This window comes from Sparus aurata, chromosome 9, assembly GCF_900880675.1.
Source record: "Sparus aurata chromosome 9, fSpaAur1.1, whole genome shotgun sequence".
NCBI lineage: Eukaryota > Metazoa > Chordata > Actinopteri > Spariformes > Sparidae > Sparus > Sparus aurata.
In genome coordinates this window covers 18904681-18922750 of record NC_044195.1, presented here as the reverse complement: position 1 = coordinate 18922750, position 18070 = coordinate 18904681, and the positions used below count along the sequence as shown (strand labels likewise).

Here is an 18070-nt window from a genome sequence, read left to right as displayed (position 1 = left end):
CATTTTCGATCTTGTGTCATTGTTGCCAGCGCACTTGCTTTAGGGACTGAATTAAACTGTCAGCGAGTCATTTTTCTGACAGAATTATCACTCGCTGTCTCATCTTTAAGGCCCCGACCACTCAGAAATGGGCTTTGATTATTGTTATTTCATTCTGTTTGACCTCCACTGTGACACTGTATGACACTAGATGCACACTTATATTTTTTTTGTTTAGTTTTATTTCAGCACTGACATCTATACCTTTGTTAGACTACCACATCTAGATTTGTAAAGGTCAACAGATTTTGATTTTGTACCCTGACAACGGTCATTTGCTTTCTCAGTATTTCTCCTTGTAGCTGTTTGGAGTTTGGGTGAGCTGAATAATGCAGTTTAACAATAAACAACAAGTGATAGAAATTCACTTTGTCACAAAGTTTGGTTTCTCAGATATGTCCAGAGTAAACCCTCCTCCCAAACTAATCAATGAAGGATCTCTGAAGAAAAATAAACCCAACATCTCAAGTGCAACTGCACACTACTGGCAAGCTAGCCGCGTCATTTTTGAAGTGTTTTTCTTCCTGTGTGCACATTTGAGTAGTCAGGGGAGAAGTAAAAAAAATATGGACAAATCGCAGTCCTGCTTTTGCCTGCAAAATCTATTGCTGTCCACCCTACTGATATGGAAACTTCTCAGAGAGGGAGTAGATTTACCTTGAGAGGCAGCTGGTTTTGCAAGATGATGTCATCATGTGATCTCACAAACCCATCTTGCCATGCTTCAAGCTATGCACTTGTGGCTGAACACAATCAGTGTCCATTGAGGAAATACTGGCAGTTAGGGACGGCATCGATGGGCATAGATTATATGTGATGACCAGCGGGAGAAGCACCGGGTTGCCTGAACAATAGCCTCAAGAGGTTACCGTACATGCCGCTAACATCAGTTACATCAGAGCTGTAGACTTAATATCATTGAAAGAAGAGCAAAGAATCACACTGAAGGCTTTTTCTCCATGGGAAAGATGTTATTGGTCTCGACCGGCTTCATTAATAGTTTTATTTACCAATTGGCTCTGCTGGTGGAAACGCTCTCCTACTGTCGATCACAGTGATTGAAGTCAGCCTAACAGACAGTGACAGACAGATCGCGTTGTCCAGATATCAGTTTTGGAGTTCATAGTGGTGCCTTTCCAGATAGTTTTTGAAAACTCAGGTTAGGAGTTAAGATTTTTTCAATAAAATCTCTGGTATATCAAACAGAAATAATCATTCCACCCTAAGTATTTTTATGTCTTAAAACACGTGTGGATTGACAAACAGGTTTTCCAAATGTGATTTTCACTTAATTTGCCCTCAGTAGTGTTTTCAGATGTACTTCACCCTAAATCCATGACAATAACTTCCAGCATCAGCATCAATACATGGATCCTCTTGCTGTTGGATGTGCTGAGCTGGCATTACCTCACAAGCTTCGACTGAAGGGCTATCAAGTCAATGCTCACATAATCAGCTTGTTGACAGATAATCATTACCCTAGCTCCCAGTATTTTACAGTTTGTTGTTTGTACAACAGTTTCACCAAATTATTCTGCCTGGCGCCGGAGTTCAGTTATTCCTCTATATATTGCCGCAATGCAGGAAGGTAGGCCTATCTTGTTACTGGTGGCATCAGACCTCAGACATCGCCTGACAGTTTGGATGAACTGTGGCAGTAAACTGCCTTCATCTTCCCCTGAGTTCCCAAAAGTTCAGCTTCCTCACAGAGGCTTTATTACCTTTTGGTGTCCATGGAAAACCTTAAGCTGCATGAGATCTGGATTCTTACTGCTTACTGAAATACTCGCAGCAATGCCTGATACCAGCTTATATGGGGAGACAGCAGAGGAGCAATGTTGCGGGAATTGTACCACCTACATTGCGTCAAGCTGAGGGGGAAGCCCCGAAACAAAGTTGCACACCTCCTCCTCTTCCTCCCACCCAGATCTGTCCTACAGAACGCCCGTGGCCATACAAAACTGTGCCAAACTGAGTGTAGCATTGCCCTAATGAACCAGTGGATATCATTTATTCATGACTAGCCATGTCAATTATTCAGTGTATGTCCACTATGTCTCCAGGTTTTAGTCTTCCTCCCAAAATCTTTATGGACTTTTGAGTAAATCAGAGTATGTAGTGAGAGGTAATGCGTGTTTACTTGACTCGTCTTCTTACCCGCTCCCCTTTTGTTTCTGTGCAAGCTTAAATGTGTTCCAGGATTAAAGTTAAGTAAACATAGGGAAGCTGACAAATCGTTATCATTTCACCGCTTCCCAACTGATAAGAAATGGGTAATGAAAATCTGTGGGGACATTAAGCCATATTTCAAGGTAAAACTGCATATTTGATAATCAATTAGCTGACATTAGCATTCAGCCACTTCCTAGCTGACTTGATTGCTTGATTACATCCAGTGTGTTTCACTTACATTTCTTAAATAAATGTGCCTTAGATATGCATCAATATTTGAGGTAATTTCCCCATTCCTGTGGTCTGGTCCGTGGTATGCTTGCATTTACTGTTGTCTATAACGGTAGCTTATGGGATATCAGATATGTTGTTTTACCTTGAAATGTGGCCCAATGTCCCTCTGGATTTTCACTATCCATTGTCTTACCAGTTGCTGATCAATGGGGAAGCAATGAAATGATAACAATAGGTCAGATTCCCTGCGTTTATACAAACTGAAACCTGGAACACAGCAGTATGACATTTGAGTTTCCCACCCCGGGCTTGACGTCTGAGTGAAATGCCTGCAATTACTGCGCCGAAAGAGCAGGAAGATTATATCAAAACATTTGTGTTGTATTCCCTTATCTCTGCTCACAGAGTTGTTACATCATCAAAATCCCACAATCTGAACTCCAAAGTGTAAAATAAAACAGGACTTGTGGGAAACTGCAACTGGTTTTGTAGATTATTATTATCTGTTTATCTCATTATTAAGTGTTGCTTCCTAATTAAACATACATTCTCTGTTTTTCCTATTCATTTGGCACGGGGCCTCCCGATAGAACAGAAGAAGCTAAATTCTATTAAAAAATCTGCCACTTGAAAGGTGGCTGTGCCATATCGGCTGATGTCGGCCGACGGATAAGACACTTAAAACCCCTATGTGCTTGTCAAAAAAGTTATATTCTGATTAGATTGCTTTGAGACATCGTATCACTTTATTTAGCATTTCTGTAAAGAGTTAAGATGGACTCTGTTTTTAGAATGATTTTGATCGCGTTATGTTGTCCATGTAACCGCAGCTAATGTTTCTTGCATGTGACTGTGGTGCACGTACGTGTACATGTGGCAGACTCACCGCATGTGTGAGTGTCTATGGGTGCCACTCATGCACGCAACTTTGTGATATTTATCTTCTCATGCTGCTGACTCCTACAACCGGCGGGAACAGGCAGCCGCGTGCTGTTTGTTTAACAGAGCAGACATGAGCCGAGCTCAGCACACAGGGCATGCTGACCGAAGCTTGGATGGCCTGATCATCAATTTGCTCTCGCCTTTGTTTCCTGCTTCCGATGGGCTCCGTGATTGAAACAACACAGTTGTCATTTTTGTTTTTTTATGGTCTTAAGATGGCTCTCTAACAGCCACGTCAGCCTGCATGTGGCCTGGACTGACCTGCTTTCAATATCTGGAAGCTTTGACTGTTTATATTAGATGTGACAAATTACACATCGTAGGTTTCATAAGCATGCGTGCTGCATATGCTTTGAGAAACCTTTTTTTATGAATGCTTTCATCTTTATGTATTGTGCATGCATGTTAGGGCTGGAGGCGTATCTGTTGGGTGCTGAGCAAAGAGAGTGTGCGGGGATGGGGGTGGTGGTGGTGGTGGTGGTGTGTCACTATCATCAGTCCATAGAAGAAGCCTGCAGGGCAGCCAGTGGAGAAAGCTGATGAACAGGAAGTGGCAGGGACGCAGCGTGCCCTCTGGTGTCTGAGGATTGGGAGGAGGGGGGTAGGAAAAACAAGGCCATGTGGATCCTCTGGTGGTTCAGCATTCACGTAGTGTGCCATGTCCAGGACAGGAGTCGCTCCAAGAGTGCCGCGGATATTTGCACCGAATGAGCAGGAAGATTTGATAAAAACATTTGGGTTGTGTTCCCTTATCTCTGCTCACAGAGTTGTTACGTCATCAAATGCCCTGAATCTGAGCTCCAACCTGTACTTCCAGACGAAATTGAAGTGCTAACGTGCTAACTACAATCAAAACTCGGCACGAGTGACAATGCTTTGTCTTGAAAACGTATGTCTTGAAGTAAACATGCATGCCCAGGTCTTTGCACACTGATCAGAACAGTAACAGCACGCCAAGCTAACGTAGTGTGAACCAGAGACAATAAGAAATGGCTGTAACATGCCAACGACTAAATCTCTGTCGAAAATAGACTGAATAGCCTCTTAGTTTCCTCCATTAACGTCCTCTTCGGTCTCTTCACCTCTGTCATGATGTCAACAGAGGGGACTTTACTCGCTCGCCCGGCTTTAACCTAGCAAAGCAAACTTCTAGCTACGCCACGTGGCAGTTACAGGTTGCCCTAAAGAAACTCCATAAATCACAGAATAGGGAGAGTAGAGGACATCAGAGGGAAAACCAGAGGAAATTTTTCCATAAAATATAAACCAGTTTCACCAGTTTGACAGTTGGTGCTGTGTGTGATGTGCTGCTGTTAAGTGTTGCACACCCTGCGTTTCTGTGATGTAGTGCAGAAACAAAGTGGCTGAGACGGAGACACCTTTCACTGAAGTTAACTGTCATCAAAATGTTTTTAAAGCTGTTATTTCAAGGTAGAGTAGTAACATCATTTTGCTTAAGTTTTATCAGTGTTATATTATGCTATGTTATGTTATATATAGTAACATTTACATTTTACTTCCTTCCTCACTTTTTGACTCTCTCCCAGACATTATAGCCTCGTTGTAACAGCTTTTGTAGGATTTATAAGAATTTAGTCGGATTTAGATGAAATTAAATTGATAAGCTAGAAAGATCCTGCATTAGTGACACCAGCTGTAAATTTACAAAATGGATTTCGATAGCACAGAATAACATGTCCAGTGGATATTCAGCTTGTACACAGACTAGATATCTCTCAGCTTTTGTCTTCCACATCAGAAATCATTGAATCTTTGCTGTGTGCCATCTCCTGTCATCTCACCAGGCTGCCAAAAACCCTAGAAGAAATCATCAATATCAGAAACAAATTTGCTAAAGTTGAACCTGTAAGTTAAACCAAACTAAATTCAAACAAAAAGAAAATGTAAATCAACTTTAAATTTCAAATCCCATTTGTTACTGGCTAGAAAAAGAGCAAACTGAGTGCTCATGTTCTCTCTCCAGTTTCCCTTAGTCCATCAAAATGACATCCAAAATACATTTTTATACATTTGCCTGGTCATAAATGCGTTCCTGCTCAATACAAGCCTTAATTCTATCAAATTCAGAATGATGAATTTAAAATTAGACAATATTCCGTCACATTGTTTTATTGAAATTTTAGCAGCTTAGCTGTTTGGTTTGTTCTGTGTGAACTGACAAGGAGTCAGATTTGAGATGGGGATTTAGTGACAAACATCTACACCTGCTCAGTCTTTGTTCCAACTCCATCTCTCTGTTTTTCAGTTACTTCCATCTATATCTCTTCACAATTCTCTTGTCTCAAACTCAGTTAAAAAGCCGATTACTAATATGTCAATTTTTGCATGTATCGTCACTTCCTTAATATGATAAATGACAAACCAGTCGGTAGATCTGTATCGGTATCAACATTGGTGTATGTACTTTTCTGCAAACAACTGATATATTGAAACTTAAAGGTCCCATAAAAAACACGTCTTCTCTGGTCTCTAAATATATAAGCTGGTCCTCCCTGAGCCTGCCAACTCCCAGAATGAGGAAAGCAAACGATTCCTGCATGGTCTCTGCAGCCCACCCACTGGTAAAACGGCGCTCCTACAGGCTGTTCAGATTCAGCTCCTGTTGTTGCGTAATGAAAGGAAAAATGTTCATAGGCCGGCCTCCTCTGCACGATGATGGGAGATGTCCGAGTGGGGGGCGTTCATCCCCAAGGTGAAGTTTGGTGTGTCCAGCGGTAAGTTAGCAGTGTTTCACAATGTCGTCGCTCAGAGCTAGACACGCAAATTACTCTCTTGTTGTTTGTAAAAATCAACATCAGTGCCTATATTCTGTCCCAGCTACAGAACAACAAAAGAGACAGTGGTTGCTTTTCCTTTGTAATGACAATATGCCCGCTGCGGTTCGTGTTAGCTTGTATGTGTGTGCTAACCACTTCACGTTGGACTGCTTCAGTAACGAGGGTCAGTACAAAGCTGGCTTTACCTCGACACTGACCCTTGTAAAAGCATCAGTTAAACCCATACGGGACCCAGCAACTGCACCCGAGCCACAGGTAAGTGTCGCCATGTTTTGATAGTATTTACAGTTGCCTACGAGTATGGTGAAGTCTGCTATGCAACGGCGTTTGAAGCGAGTTTAATGTTAATAATATTACGAAGGAGCTTGGTTGTCACTGTAAAAAGTCTGGAAACGTGCAGACTGGAGACGGAGACGATGTGAACACCGTCCAAGAGTTTGGAGATTGTGTTTGGGACAAACACAGCTTTCGCTAGCTGTTAGCCATTAGCTACATGGTAGTAACTGTAACAACACATAGAACAAACTAACATTATTCAGACACACTAACCATTCTGAAATGTCCTGCTGCAGCCGCAGAGTCTGTACTTCTTCAGGAGCCTCTCCTTCTGGGTCAAACTGGTATGGTTGAACAACAGCATCTCGGTGAGCCATAGCGATACATCCACCGTAAAACATCAGCGCATGCTACCGCTAGTGTAAGCGGCATCCTCTCTCTGAGAGGGGCGTGTAGCAGGCAGACAGGTGTTGACAGACGGAGCTCATTAGCATTTAAAGGTGCAGGCACAGAAACAGCCTGCTCTCAGTAGAGCTCACTTGAGCGACTTTATGACAGCTGAGATTCCGGACCACGGATGGGTTTGGGGCAATACATTTCAAATACAGTGTTGTTGGACCTCTGACAGCTGTGTGAAATTGATAAAAAATAAAATATGGGACTTTTAACTTTTCTTTATACTGAAACTTTTTAATTTTGTATTTTATGTTGTGATAATGCTGCACTTATGCCCTGGTTAGGTTTAGGCGTAACAAACAAATGGTTAGGGTGAGGAAAATATCATGTTTTGACATAAAATACCTGCTTTGGTTGTCACAAACACAACTGGAGATGTCCAGCAGTCTCTTTAAAAATGTTGAAACGCAGTGTTGAACTCCAGTCACTAGCTTAGCAGCCCTCTCGCTTAACTACACACCCTTCAACTCCATACATGAAAGTCGGGTCATATATACATGTAGCTAATGTGAACGTGAACTGACACATATTGTAGAGATGTGAATACGGTGTGCAGAATTTTGACACGTACAAATGTGAACGTATCAGTGGTCTGCAGAACTGCCGACATTTTATTCCGGCGACTGGGCTGTAAATTGAGACTTAAATTGAATACACGAAAGTGTATTTAATTTAATTGTTGTTTATTTTACAATCCTCCTTGAAGCATGGGGAGACATTAAACATGTGGCATCGCTTAGGTAAAGAAATGTACAAAACCCATTCAAATCTTGCTAAATTTGATCAAGTTGACATGTTCAATCAATAAGCATTTACATGAACCATCACTGACTGTTGAATTCACTCCTATAGCCTTTATCAACACTGTCATTCACAAATTAGCCCCAGTGGAATGAGCTGATGAAGCTACTCGTGGGAAGTGCGAGAGTGAGATTTTTATTCAGCTTTGCACTGACAGCAGCCATTTCAATGGAGATGCAACACAGACCTTTGTCAGGCATCAAATTCACAACGAGAGACAACAACGTGTTTAAACTAAAGCCTCGGGCTGCAACAGGCAAATCTCTGCAAACGTCTGAGACAATTACCACATCCATCCTTAAAATGAGACAAATGATAACTACCAAGTTCACATTAGCCATCTTTTAGTTTGACATTAATCTTCGGCTTCCTGGAAAGAGGACCACAATGGAAATAAGTTGTCCTTTAACTTGGCATTTTCAATAGAGATTATTTGTCTGATAAACTGATAAATCAAGCGTATTTTACTTTCGAATTCTTGATGATGTGATAAGTTTATTGGTGTAGAAAATCTTCAGAGAGTTCAGTGCAGCTGTCTCGTGTCGTTGATAAGAAACAAGGTCAAAGATAAGACACCATCTGGTCGCTGTCCTTGAGAGGAAGGAGCTCCGTGATAGGAACAGGATACAGGATCATGCTGTCTGCACGATTTAGATGGAGAAGGAAAAACTTCCAAGTGTAACTAAATTCTGCTGGAGGGAAGTGTCTCCCTGTAGAGTTGGAAGTTGATGAAAGCAGCAGGGACGCTTTTGCAATCATTTTTTAAGATTTCTGATCGTTGGTCTCCATGCCCTGTGAGACTGACCAGACTGTCTTTTTTTGCTCTTCCTTTGTTGCTACAAATGAGCAACTACTGTGTGTGTGTTTGAGTGTGTGGATTAGCTAAGACTTGTGATAGAGAGAGAGGGAGGGAGTGAGAGAGAAAGAGAGAGAGAGAGCATGCTCTCCTGTGTGCTCACTGACTGGAGTTGAGTAATCACCTAGCAACTGCTGCTCAGAAGAAGTCAGCGGCTGACTGGCACTCTGCTGGGCTGACAGGCTCTGCTCATGCTGTGGTGACAGAGCCGCTGGATCATGCAGGACCACGCTCTGGGACTTATATGTTTGGAATTTCTGTTGACGCCCGGATCAAGAGGGTGTGGAGGAGCTTCCAGTTATTAACAATAAAAACTAGTCTGCATAGGACGCTGGGAGCATCTTTAGGTAATCTTTTTTAACAAGTTTTATGTGCATGTGTTGCATGAGAGTCACTGTGTCATATACTGAGAAAGTGAAAGAAAAAATGCTGGTAATGTTATTTCCTTCTAGAATATACAGTGTATTCTAGCTGTCCCTGTTTGGGAGGAAATGTGACGGAGCAGAAGTGAAACGAAGTGCAACTCTTGGGAGGGTTTTTCCCGTGATTGTTTCCCCAAGTGGCCCAAAGTGTGCCTGTAAGACTTTAGAATAATCAGTGAGAGCTTTGAGAACGGTTTGCACTACGTGGGTTATGTAATCCGGGGTTGGTTATTCAAAATATAGCTGTGCATTCATGCACATTGATGCTCACAATGCACTAACGTGCTCAAGCATGAAAGACAGAGGTGGAGCTTGAATGCACTGAGATGACATGGTTGATATCTTCACTGATCTGTCGTTATGACACAGATAAGACTTATCAGATAGAGATATGGACTCTATTCATCCATTTTTCACTCCACGCTGACAGTCTGTTTTTATACACAAGGTGTACAACATGTTCAGGGATATGTGAGAGCTCTTCTGCTGCTGTGAACAGTGGGGTCAATGTAAGAGAGCAAATAATCACAACAGCTGACCGAGCTTCACTAGAGGAATACAGAATGGCACATCTGTTTTTGCCAACATTACTAAACCTCCCTTTTTTATAAGGATGAATGCATTAGCATACTCCTAACACAGTCAGATGACTCTGAGATATCTATATACTGAGATAAGATTAGATAAGATATGGTTTAATGGTGCCCAGGGCGAAATTTTGCTTGGGCAATGCTACCACACACACACACACACACACACACACACACACATACACACACACACACACACACACACACACACACACACACACACGAACACACAAACATATTGTAATGCCCATTGAGGCAATGTGATTGCGATTTTGGGCTATATAAATAAAATTTGATTTGATGATTAAAACAAAATTAAGCTAACAAGATGGTACAGTGGTACAACTAAGACACATTACATACAATTAAGATTAAAAGAGATATTCAAGATATTGCACATGCACTTCGAGATATAATAAATATATTGGCTTTATAAAGATGAGGAAGGAACCCATAAAAACCATAAAACCATAATACAGCATGCATAAAACAGTTAAACATTGCTTGCTTGGTTATAAGTTGAATTTCCTGTTTAGTACACACAACTCAGTAGTACTACACAAGTTTTCTGTATTTTTAATGCATGTAAAGGTGAAGGTTTTTGATGGTAATGATTTTGGAAAAACCTGTAAATTAAGTGTTTTGTCTATAAAACCTTCGATGAAAATTTCTCTAGATAAAATGTTTTTTCTGGTCAGGGTTTTAGGTGTTGGGAGAAAAGAATGCTGAAAACGGTTGTTTTTACTTCCACTGACTCTGTGACGTTCATAGTTATATGGTTCATATCCAGAACTCTATATTTACCTGATTGTTAGTGCAGTGCTTCATTTATCTATTTGAGTGAATACCACTTTCATGTAATGTTTAACATTTTATGTATATTTGAAATGAGTATCAATCATGCCTTTGGCCAGTTGTGGATGTGATTCATGTTCCCTGTAATTACAGAGACAAATATGCTCAGTGGTGGCGAACATTAGTATATTGTGCCAGATAATGGGTCTCGTTTGAGTCATGTTTTAGTGCTTTTCAACTATCACAATACCCATAGATCAGGCCTGACCAACCTTTTTCCCATCAAGGGAAAGAAACTAAAATTCAATGGAGGACCTGGGGTCAATAGCAAACATCAATTTAATTAGATTGTTAAAATGCAAAATGGTATCAAATTCAATTAATTATCTTACTTTGGGTAGCCCACTATTTACATTCTTTTTCTAATGCCAGTCCCACAGCTGAGCCCCACGTGCTCCCAGCTATCTTGAAAGCTACGTACATCATAACGCTGCTTGCAGTGACTTGCATTTTTCTGGTTGAATCATGCTTATTAAAAATAACAAGAACAATAAAAACCAATTCATGACACTAACTCATCCTTATCAAACCTTCTATTCACAAGGTCAGCAGAGTCAGAAATCAATGTGAACAACAACTTTACTAATATAACACAATTGGAGGCACATGTGATAAACATAATATATCACAAATGTAATGATGTATATGTTTATGGTGAATATGAGGTACTGGAACTAGTTAATGCCATGCACATCGGCTAGTGGAGATGTTCAATTATGGATCCAAATGCAAGACACACAGACGAAGGCCGGTTGAAAAACAAAAATGGAGCTTTGATAACAAGCTGAAGCCCTAAAATCCAAAGTCAAAAATACAAGCCAGCAAAAGCAGGAAATAAAAAAGCAACAAGGAGAATCCAAGAAAACTAAAGAGTAACCTAAAAACGGAAGACAAACCGTAAAATCCAAGGGGACAAATCAGGAGGCGACGCAGACGAACTGACAAAGAGTGAGGAGAAACACAGGAACTGATTAACTTAACTAAGGAATTCAGGTGTACACAGAGAAAGGGTGGGAAAAAGACAACGACAGGAAGTAGAAGGTTAAACACACATACGTAATCTACAAAATAATTTCATTTTAAATACATGCACAATGAATTGTAATACACATAGTTGACAACTAGCCGCTAATAAGCAAGGAAAAGCTGAATTTAAATGTTAAAAACATGAAGACACTGATGAAATGAAAAGATTATTTTTCCATTCAACTGTGCTATCACTCTGAGATCAAAACAAATACCTCCTTCAGTTGAATTTAAAATGCAGTCTTTAAACCTGACATTACAACTTAGGAATGTTGAGCATCTGATTGTTATTGTTAAGATAGTTGTATTCATGCACCACTGTTGAGCTACGTGAGCTGAAGAAAAAATGAAGAATGTCTGTTGATAAAGTCGTGTCTCTGCTGTCTATCGATGATGCTTGTGTGTAAGCTTGACCTCAGGTCAATTGGAAGATAGTTTATCCTCCTTGAGTCACAGATTTGACGTGATTTAGACTCCTACATGTCCACCTGCTGATCATATCACTTCAAACAACATCATTCTTATTCTAGTAGTGTTTGTAACACCTCTCAGCTACTTAGAGCTAATCCTATCCAAGGCTTAGATCATAATCTCCTCTAATGTGATAAAATTGAACAATAATGTGTAAGAGGCAGGGTTGGTTCAGACGCTATAAGCTGTCTGACTAAACCACTGTGCTTGCTGCCAGGAAGTCATATCGTGACAGATTATGTGACCCACGCGTAATCGAATGCGTCTGAAACATTGTATGCTGCGAGGAACATTTCTACCATTAGTACAACAGCCGATGTTCTCTGCAGAGCTGTGTGTGGGTCCCAGTGGAGTTTGTGCCTTATTACTATTGACTGTCCATTTGTCAGTAAATGCTGCTGTGTAGCAGTGGTGTAGCTGTGGTCCTAAAAAGCACGCCTTCCCTCTGCCACTGAAGATAATAGATGATCAGGACATCTCTGTCAGTATCATGTTTATATGTGAAACACTTAAATATGTAAATGTGCATTACAAGGGATCATGGCAAGCACATTTATTGCAGGATTTCTTCAAAACCAAGTAAAAATTTGTAACAGGTGTGCATTAAAAGGTAAAAAACAAACAAATGACTAGACCATTGTTATATATTTTGTTGAGTTGTGTACTTACAGTATTCCAGATGTTCCCAAAAATCTTCAAATCCTAAGAAACTATGATTTTATCAAAGTAATAGTGTGTTTCATTTGGTCATTTTGTCCCTATAACTTATCAGTGAGAGTCAGAGAGCGAGGAAGGCAAACTTGACTAACATGTTACCTTGTCTATGAATATTTCTGAGTCATGTCAAATACATTTTAATCAGCGGTAGTGGTTGTTTAAAGGTGCACTATGTAAGAATTGGCCACCTGATTCTCATATAGGTACCGGAGTAGCTACTTGCTGGTAACTGTATTGGGAGAAAGAGGTTTTAAGGCCCAGGGCTAGCTGGTTAGCACGAAGGAGGTTGTATAGCAAAAGGCTCCTCATGGAAAAAAAGCGTTATTTGACGTAAGAGTCAGAGATGTCTCTACAACAACATAACAACTGAGTGCTTTTTACACACCTGACAATGGTCCTAATCCTCCTCTTAAACAACACCCCCGCCCTGCGTGCTGGATACAACCCCTCAGGGAGCGAAGCTTTACCGGCTCAGAGGGGTTGAGTTCATTTGTTCATGTGCTGCTCAGTTTAAGTGCTCCGCCCTAATCCAAAATCCTTTAATTGTCAACAAAGACAGATAGGCTCATCGAATTGACTCTGAAGGCCTCAGTTCTGTTGCTTTCATTAACTTTGAATAATTGTTTATTCATGTTTATTCATGTTTGCATGTGTACAACAGCCCCTCCACGAAAGACACACCCCACTACTGTCATTGTGTGTGTGTGTGCGTGTGTGTGTGTGTGTGTATGTGTGTGTGTGACTGTTTAGATGTTAACTATTCCTGAAAGCCACATTGAAAAATAAGTGGCCTGTATGATGAATTCCTTTTTAAGTTTGAACCACTCATTACATTGAAGAAATAAGCTGATTTCTTCAGTGCTCTGCAGATTTTTAAAAACTCAATTACAGTCACCAGCAAACAAATACAAGTGTCTTTAAAGGTGATTTTGACATGTGACAATAAATTGTATGAGTTTTTTATTTGAAATCTGACACAAAATCGATGCTGTGAAGCATGTTCTGGTAATTGTTTGGTAAAATGTTGTTCTGAAATCTAATAGAAACATCACTAAGTGCCATGAAATTCTTCCTTCTTGAGTATGCGTATGTATAATATGTTATATCAGTGTGAACATCAGACAGTTGACAGTCACATTCTACCTTCTCTCCGCATCCCAACCTTTCTTAGTGTGGTGATGCCTGAAATTAATCTATATCTTTTGGCAATTTAATGAGCAGCATGTCAATCTTCACGTTGAGAAGTGGATACGTGAAAATGCTTTTCGAAAAACTGCTTCTTGATTGAGTGAAAAAGCTGTGTGCTCTTAGAGGGTTGCTAAAGTGATTACCTGACTCAGAAGAGTAAAATTGAATTAAAAACATGACCTCTGAGAGCACATTACCATCCAGGAACACATGTTGGCCGGCCACTAAGTGTTCCTCAATCAGCTTTTTATTGACTGAGAACGAAGCTGCTTCGGCTGATAATCAGGTTCTGTTTGGCTTTTACCACAAATTAATCTTGAACCATCAGTCTTCTACAAATTGTTTAAAAATTGATTTTGAAAATCAGGTTGAAAATACAGTACTTAAATTCAGCGCGTGTTATGCGAGTAAAACTACATGTGGTGGGTAAGCTTTTAACTAAAAACAAAGATAGCTCAATTCAAATTTATATGCTACATGCAAGCACCCAAAGCAAAGAATACAAGGCCTACTCAAAATGATAGAATGATTTTTTTCCCCCCAATCATTTTGTTTTTCCTGACTGAACCTCGGCTCTCGCCTTTATAAACAGTGGCTCGTTTATATCTAACCCTAACCCTATGACAATTGCTAATAATACTAAAATGGGCTCACAAAATGATAATAATAAATAAATAACATAAGAGAAGCTATGTGTTCTATGCATCTGAATAGTAACTGCTGAGTTTATCTCCACTTATAGTAGTTGTATTATTTCCTAAGACACCTTGAAAATAGACAGTGATTTACTGCACACAGCTTCTACGGTAAGACATGGTTGAAAATTCTGAATTAATGATGTAAAAACAACAGAAACTAGAACACCACACCAAGGTCTCACAAACAAGCCTTATTTAATGTGAAACTCAACAGCTCTGTATCACTCTAAATTTTAAACCACCCATAACTGCTTCACCATAATTTAAGATCACCAGACCTGTGACAGTGGTACCACTATGACAACAAAACAATGCAGATGGAATCATCATCTCCATTGTGTTGTGAGTGAATCATACATTTCTCTTTGGGGCCAATGTCAAAGCGTGCTCGCTGAGAGATCCCAGCCTCTTAAATACTCCTGATTCATCCATATCCATGCATTCATCCCTGAGAAATTATCGCAAAAGGTAAAAAAAAACTGACTCTCACAATGTTAATTGTCATTATCTTGATCTGCACGAAAAGTTAATGGGGTCTATTCTGGGCCGAGACCCAGCCCGCATCCAAGTTTGTTATAAATCTATTCAACAGTTTTTGTATAATCCTGTTGACAAACCAACCAACAAACCGACAAACGGACTAGGATAAAAACTTATTTCCATAACATTATGTAGACAGCTGGAGTTTGAGTCAAAGAATAAATTCAGTAGACTGAGGCGATGTTCAGAATTTTGTATTTCTTCTGAATATCATTCTTGCTGTTCGAACATTGTTCCAGAGGTTCGTCCTCTCGGGCTGTTTCTGCTTTAACCCCTGATATTGTCTCGCAGTGATTAAGGCAATATTTCTTATATGGCTCATTTCTCCATGATTGGATTGACCTCTCTGTGCACCAGTGTCATGAAGGAAAACGTGACATTTACAAGAGTGCATGGCTGCCCTGTGATGTCCATTACATAACGTCTGCGATGCTGCAGGGCACAGTGATGGTATACAGCATGTACACTTGTCATGCTCTGTTTGATCTGTGGCTCTCTGCGTCTTGAACAACATTAAAAGAATATGTCCCATGTGACTAATCAAAAGTGCATGACAGGGAAAAGAAACAGCGTAAGACATAAAAAAAAGAACAACAAGAAACTGAGCTGTATTTTTTAATTTTACAAATGTACACCATTGATGTTGTGATTTCTGATAACTAGTTTAACATTTTTTACAGTTTTTACAAGAAGTAAGATAGACTTTTCTGGTATACTCCTCCCTTTGTGAGTAAATAATCATTGAAACTTATTTGCATTTACATGTTGACTAACGAGAACAAAAAATGTAGCAAGTTCTCATTGACTTTTTTTTTCCTCCTAGCCTGGAGACAAGTGATGTCAGAGGTGTTAATTAGAGGAGAGCGAGGGACATAACATGCAACAAAGATTCACAGCCTGGAGCAAACATGTCGCTGACATATAAGGGCCATATTACTGTACATGTAACACCAAAAGTCATTGATAGATGAGTAGCACTGCTATCTGCTTCTCTGTTCAGTGATCAGAGTAAACAACTGTACGAAAGTACAATTTTTAGGTATTGAAGCCCAGTATACATTATATACTTCTATTTCGCTACATTTCAGAGGGACAAATTGTACTTTTTAGTTCTCTACATTCATTTGACAGCTGGAGTTACACAACAGATTTGGATTTTACTTGAAAAAACATATGATAACCATATAAAATATGATGCATTGTTAAAGATGAACAGATCCCCCCAGCAGATAAGCTCTGGTTCTAGAACTGTGTCCGTTTCAAGATTATTTAAACCTTTTTTCTATTCAGTGAAGCAGCTTGTGCTCCACTTTGGGCCACAATATGTAACAATAAAAGGAAAGATCAAAGAAAAGTCCAAAATGGCTTCACATTTTTACATGGTTTTCTCTCTTTTTCTTACCCCATTAATCATTTTAACATGCTTAGATCTGTATTGTCATCCTTTGTAAGAGGCCTGACCCTCAGGCTGAAAATCACAGGACCAAACAACAGTGTAGTGCTTTTAACAAACTGCTGCATCAGTAATGACAGTCTAATGAAGTCATGTGCACTCAGACGTCAATTTATTAGATATGCATATTTAAAAGTAATGGAGTCAAACATACACATACATTTTGCTGCTATTATTATATATTATTACTTCTGGTGTCGATCCTGCTCTGTACAGCTGCAAAGAAGACAAGACTGGAACAAGAAACCTGACACAAAATCTCAGTATCACCAACTTTAATGTCAAGCTGTTGAGCACTTTACCTCACACACACTTGGACACGGGTCATTACCTTGGACCTCCCATGGCCAAGTTGATAAAGTGATGAGACACAAGCTTTCTCAAACTGGCTTTACCCAATCATAACGGTGCTGCCGTCTTCATGCTGCTTCAGTCTTCTTATGACTCAAACCTAATGTGCTGCAATCATGTTCACACTGTGTGGTAATGTGCAATTTTTAGCTTTGGATCATAAATTTCTTTCAAATCGATAATTTCTTGTTGGATAATAACGGCTCTTGTATTTTCTTTGTTTTTACAGAAATATCATCAGTGCATGGCGGGACTGCTCGTCCCACCCTATGGTGTGATGGAAAGTGGGTGCAGCGCTGACAGTAAGTAGCCCTCATCTGTTTTCTGAGCATTCACACATTTAACCCATACGTTTGTCACTGGTTTTCACACAGGTTGTGTTAGATTTGAAAGCCTTCTTTGTACTTTGGATTAGATTTGATTGCAACAGGATCACCAAAACAACATTTGACATCTGAGTGCAGGTGTTCAGTGCAGTGTTACATAATCAGAAACAGGTTTAGCAGTTCATTAGGCTTTACATTCAGCTGCTTTCATATCATTTTCTCAGATATTATTAGGGCACAGGCAAAAAGCGTATACTTTCCAGGCAGTGATTGTCTTCAGTCTAGAATTTATCAAGACGCAGAACTCCAGTTTACCGTAAATGGCCTCATTTTACTTTATAAATGTTCTCAGAAGTTTATGTAATGATATTTCCCAATTTTTAGGTAGTGTATTATAACATATATCCTCATTTTGTACAATATGTAATAACATTTTTGTCAGTCTAAGTCCATTACTGTGCAACCCTCTTTTGTCCTCTTGCATTGTGATAAAGGCTGATTCTTTCCTTTATGCTTTTCTGTTGCAAGTTAACTCAATATTGACTCTGCTTTGTTCAAACAGAGCACTTGAATTGCTTCAAAGTCATGTGCCATAAAAATGATGAACAGCAGCATGCAGTGAGAAAATCCAGAGAGTCTGTCGGCTTACCAGCAGTGTGTTCACTGTGCATTGTCATGTATTTTTGAAAAAGTGGATAAATGATGGGTGTATTTTACAGAAAATGTTACTCTATATATGTTACAAAACTCACAAACTGAAACTCTAGACCCTAAAATGTGGATAAGCTGTAGCTTTTTGGGCTGCATTTAAAAGTAAATGTAGCTGCTTTAGTATTCATCACTGTTGAAGCAGCACGGT

The 18070-nt window shown here is 39.8% G+C and overlaps 1 protein-coding gene across 4 annotated transcripts in view; it reads left to right on the top strand.

Moving 5' to 3' along the window:
• Nucleotides 1–18070, top strand: part of rapgef4a (Rap guanine nucleotide exchange factor 4a) — a 51927-nt gene that overhangs the window by 7813 nt on the left and 26044 nt on the right. For 3 of the 4 annotated variants that reach the window (XM_030428954.1, XM_030428955.1, XM_030428958.1), the window contains one exon: nucleotides 17115–17187. In XM_030428954.1, coding sequence (XP_030284814.1) covers nucleotides 17115–17187 — 73 coding nt within the window. Of the gene's footprint in view, nucleotides 1–8696; nucleotides 8922–17114; nucleotides 17188–18070 lie in introns of those variants that run through there. The other variant, XM_030428956.1, reaches the window with a different exon arrangement.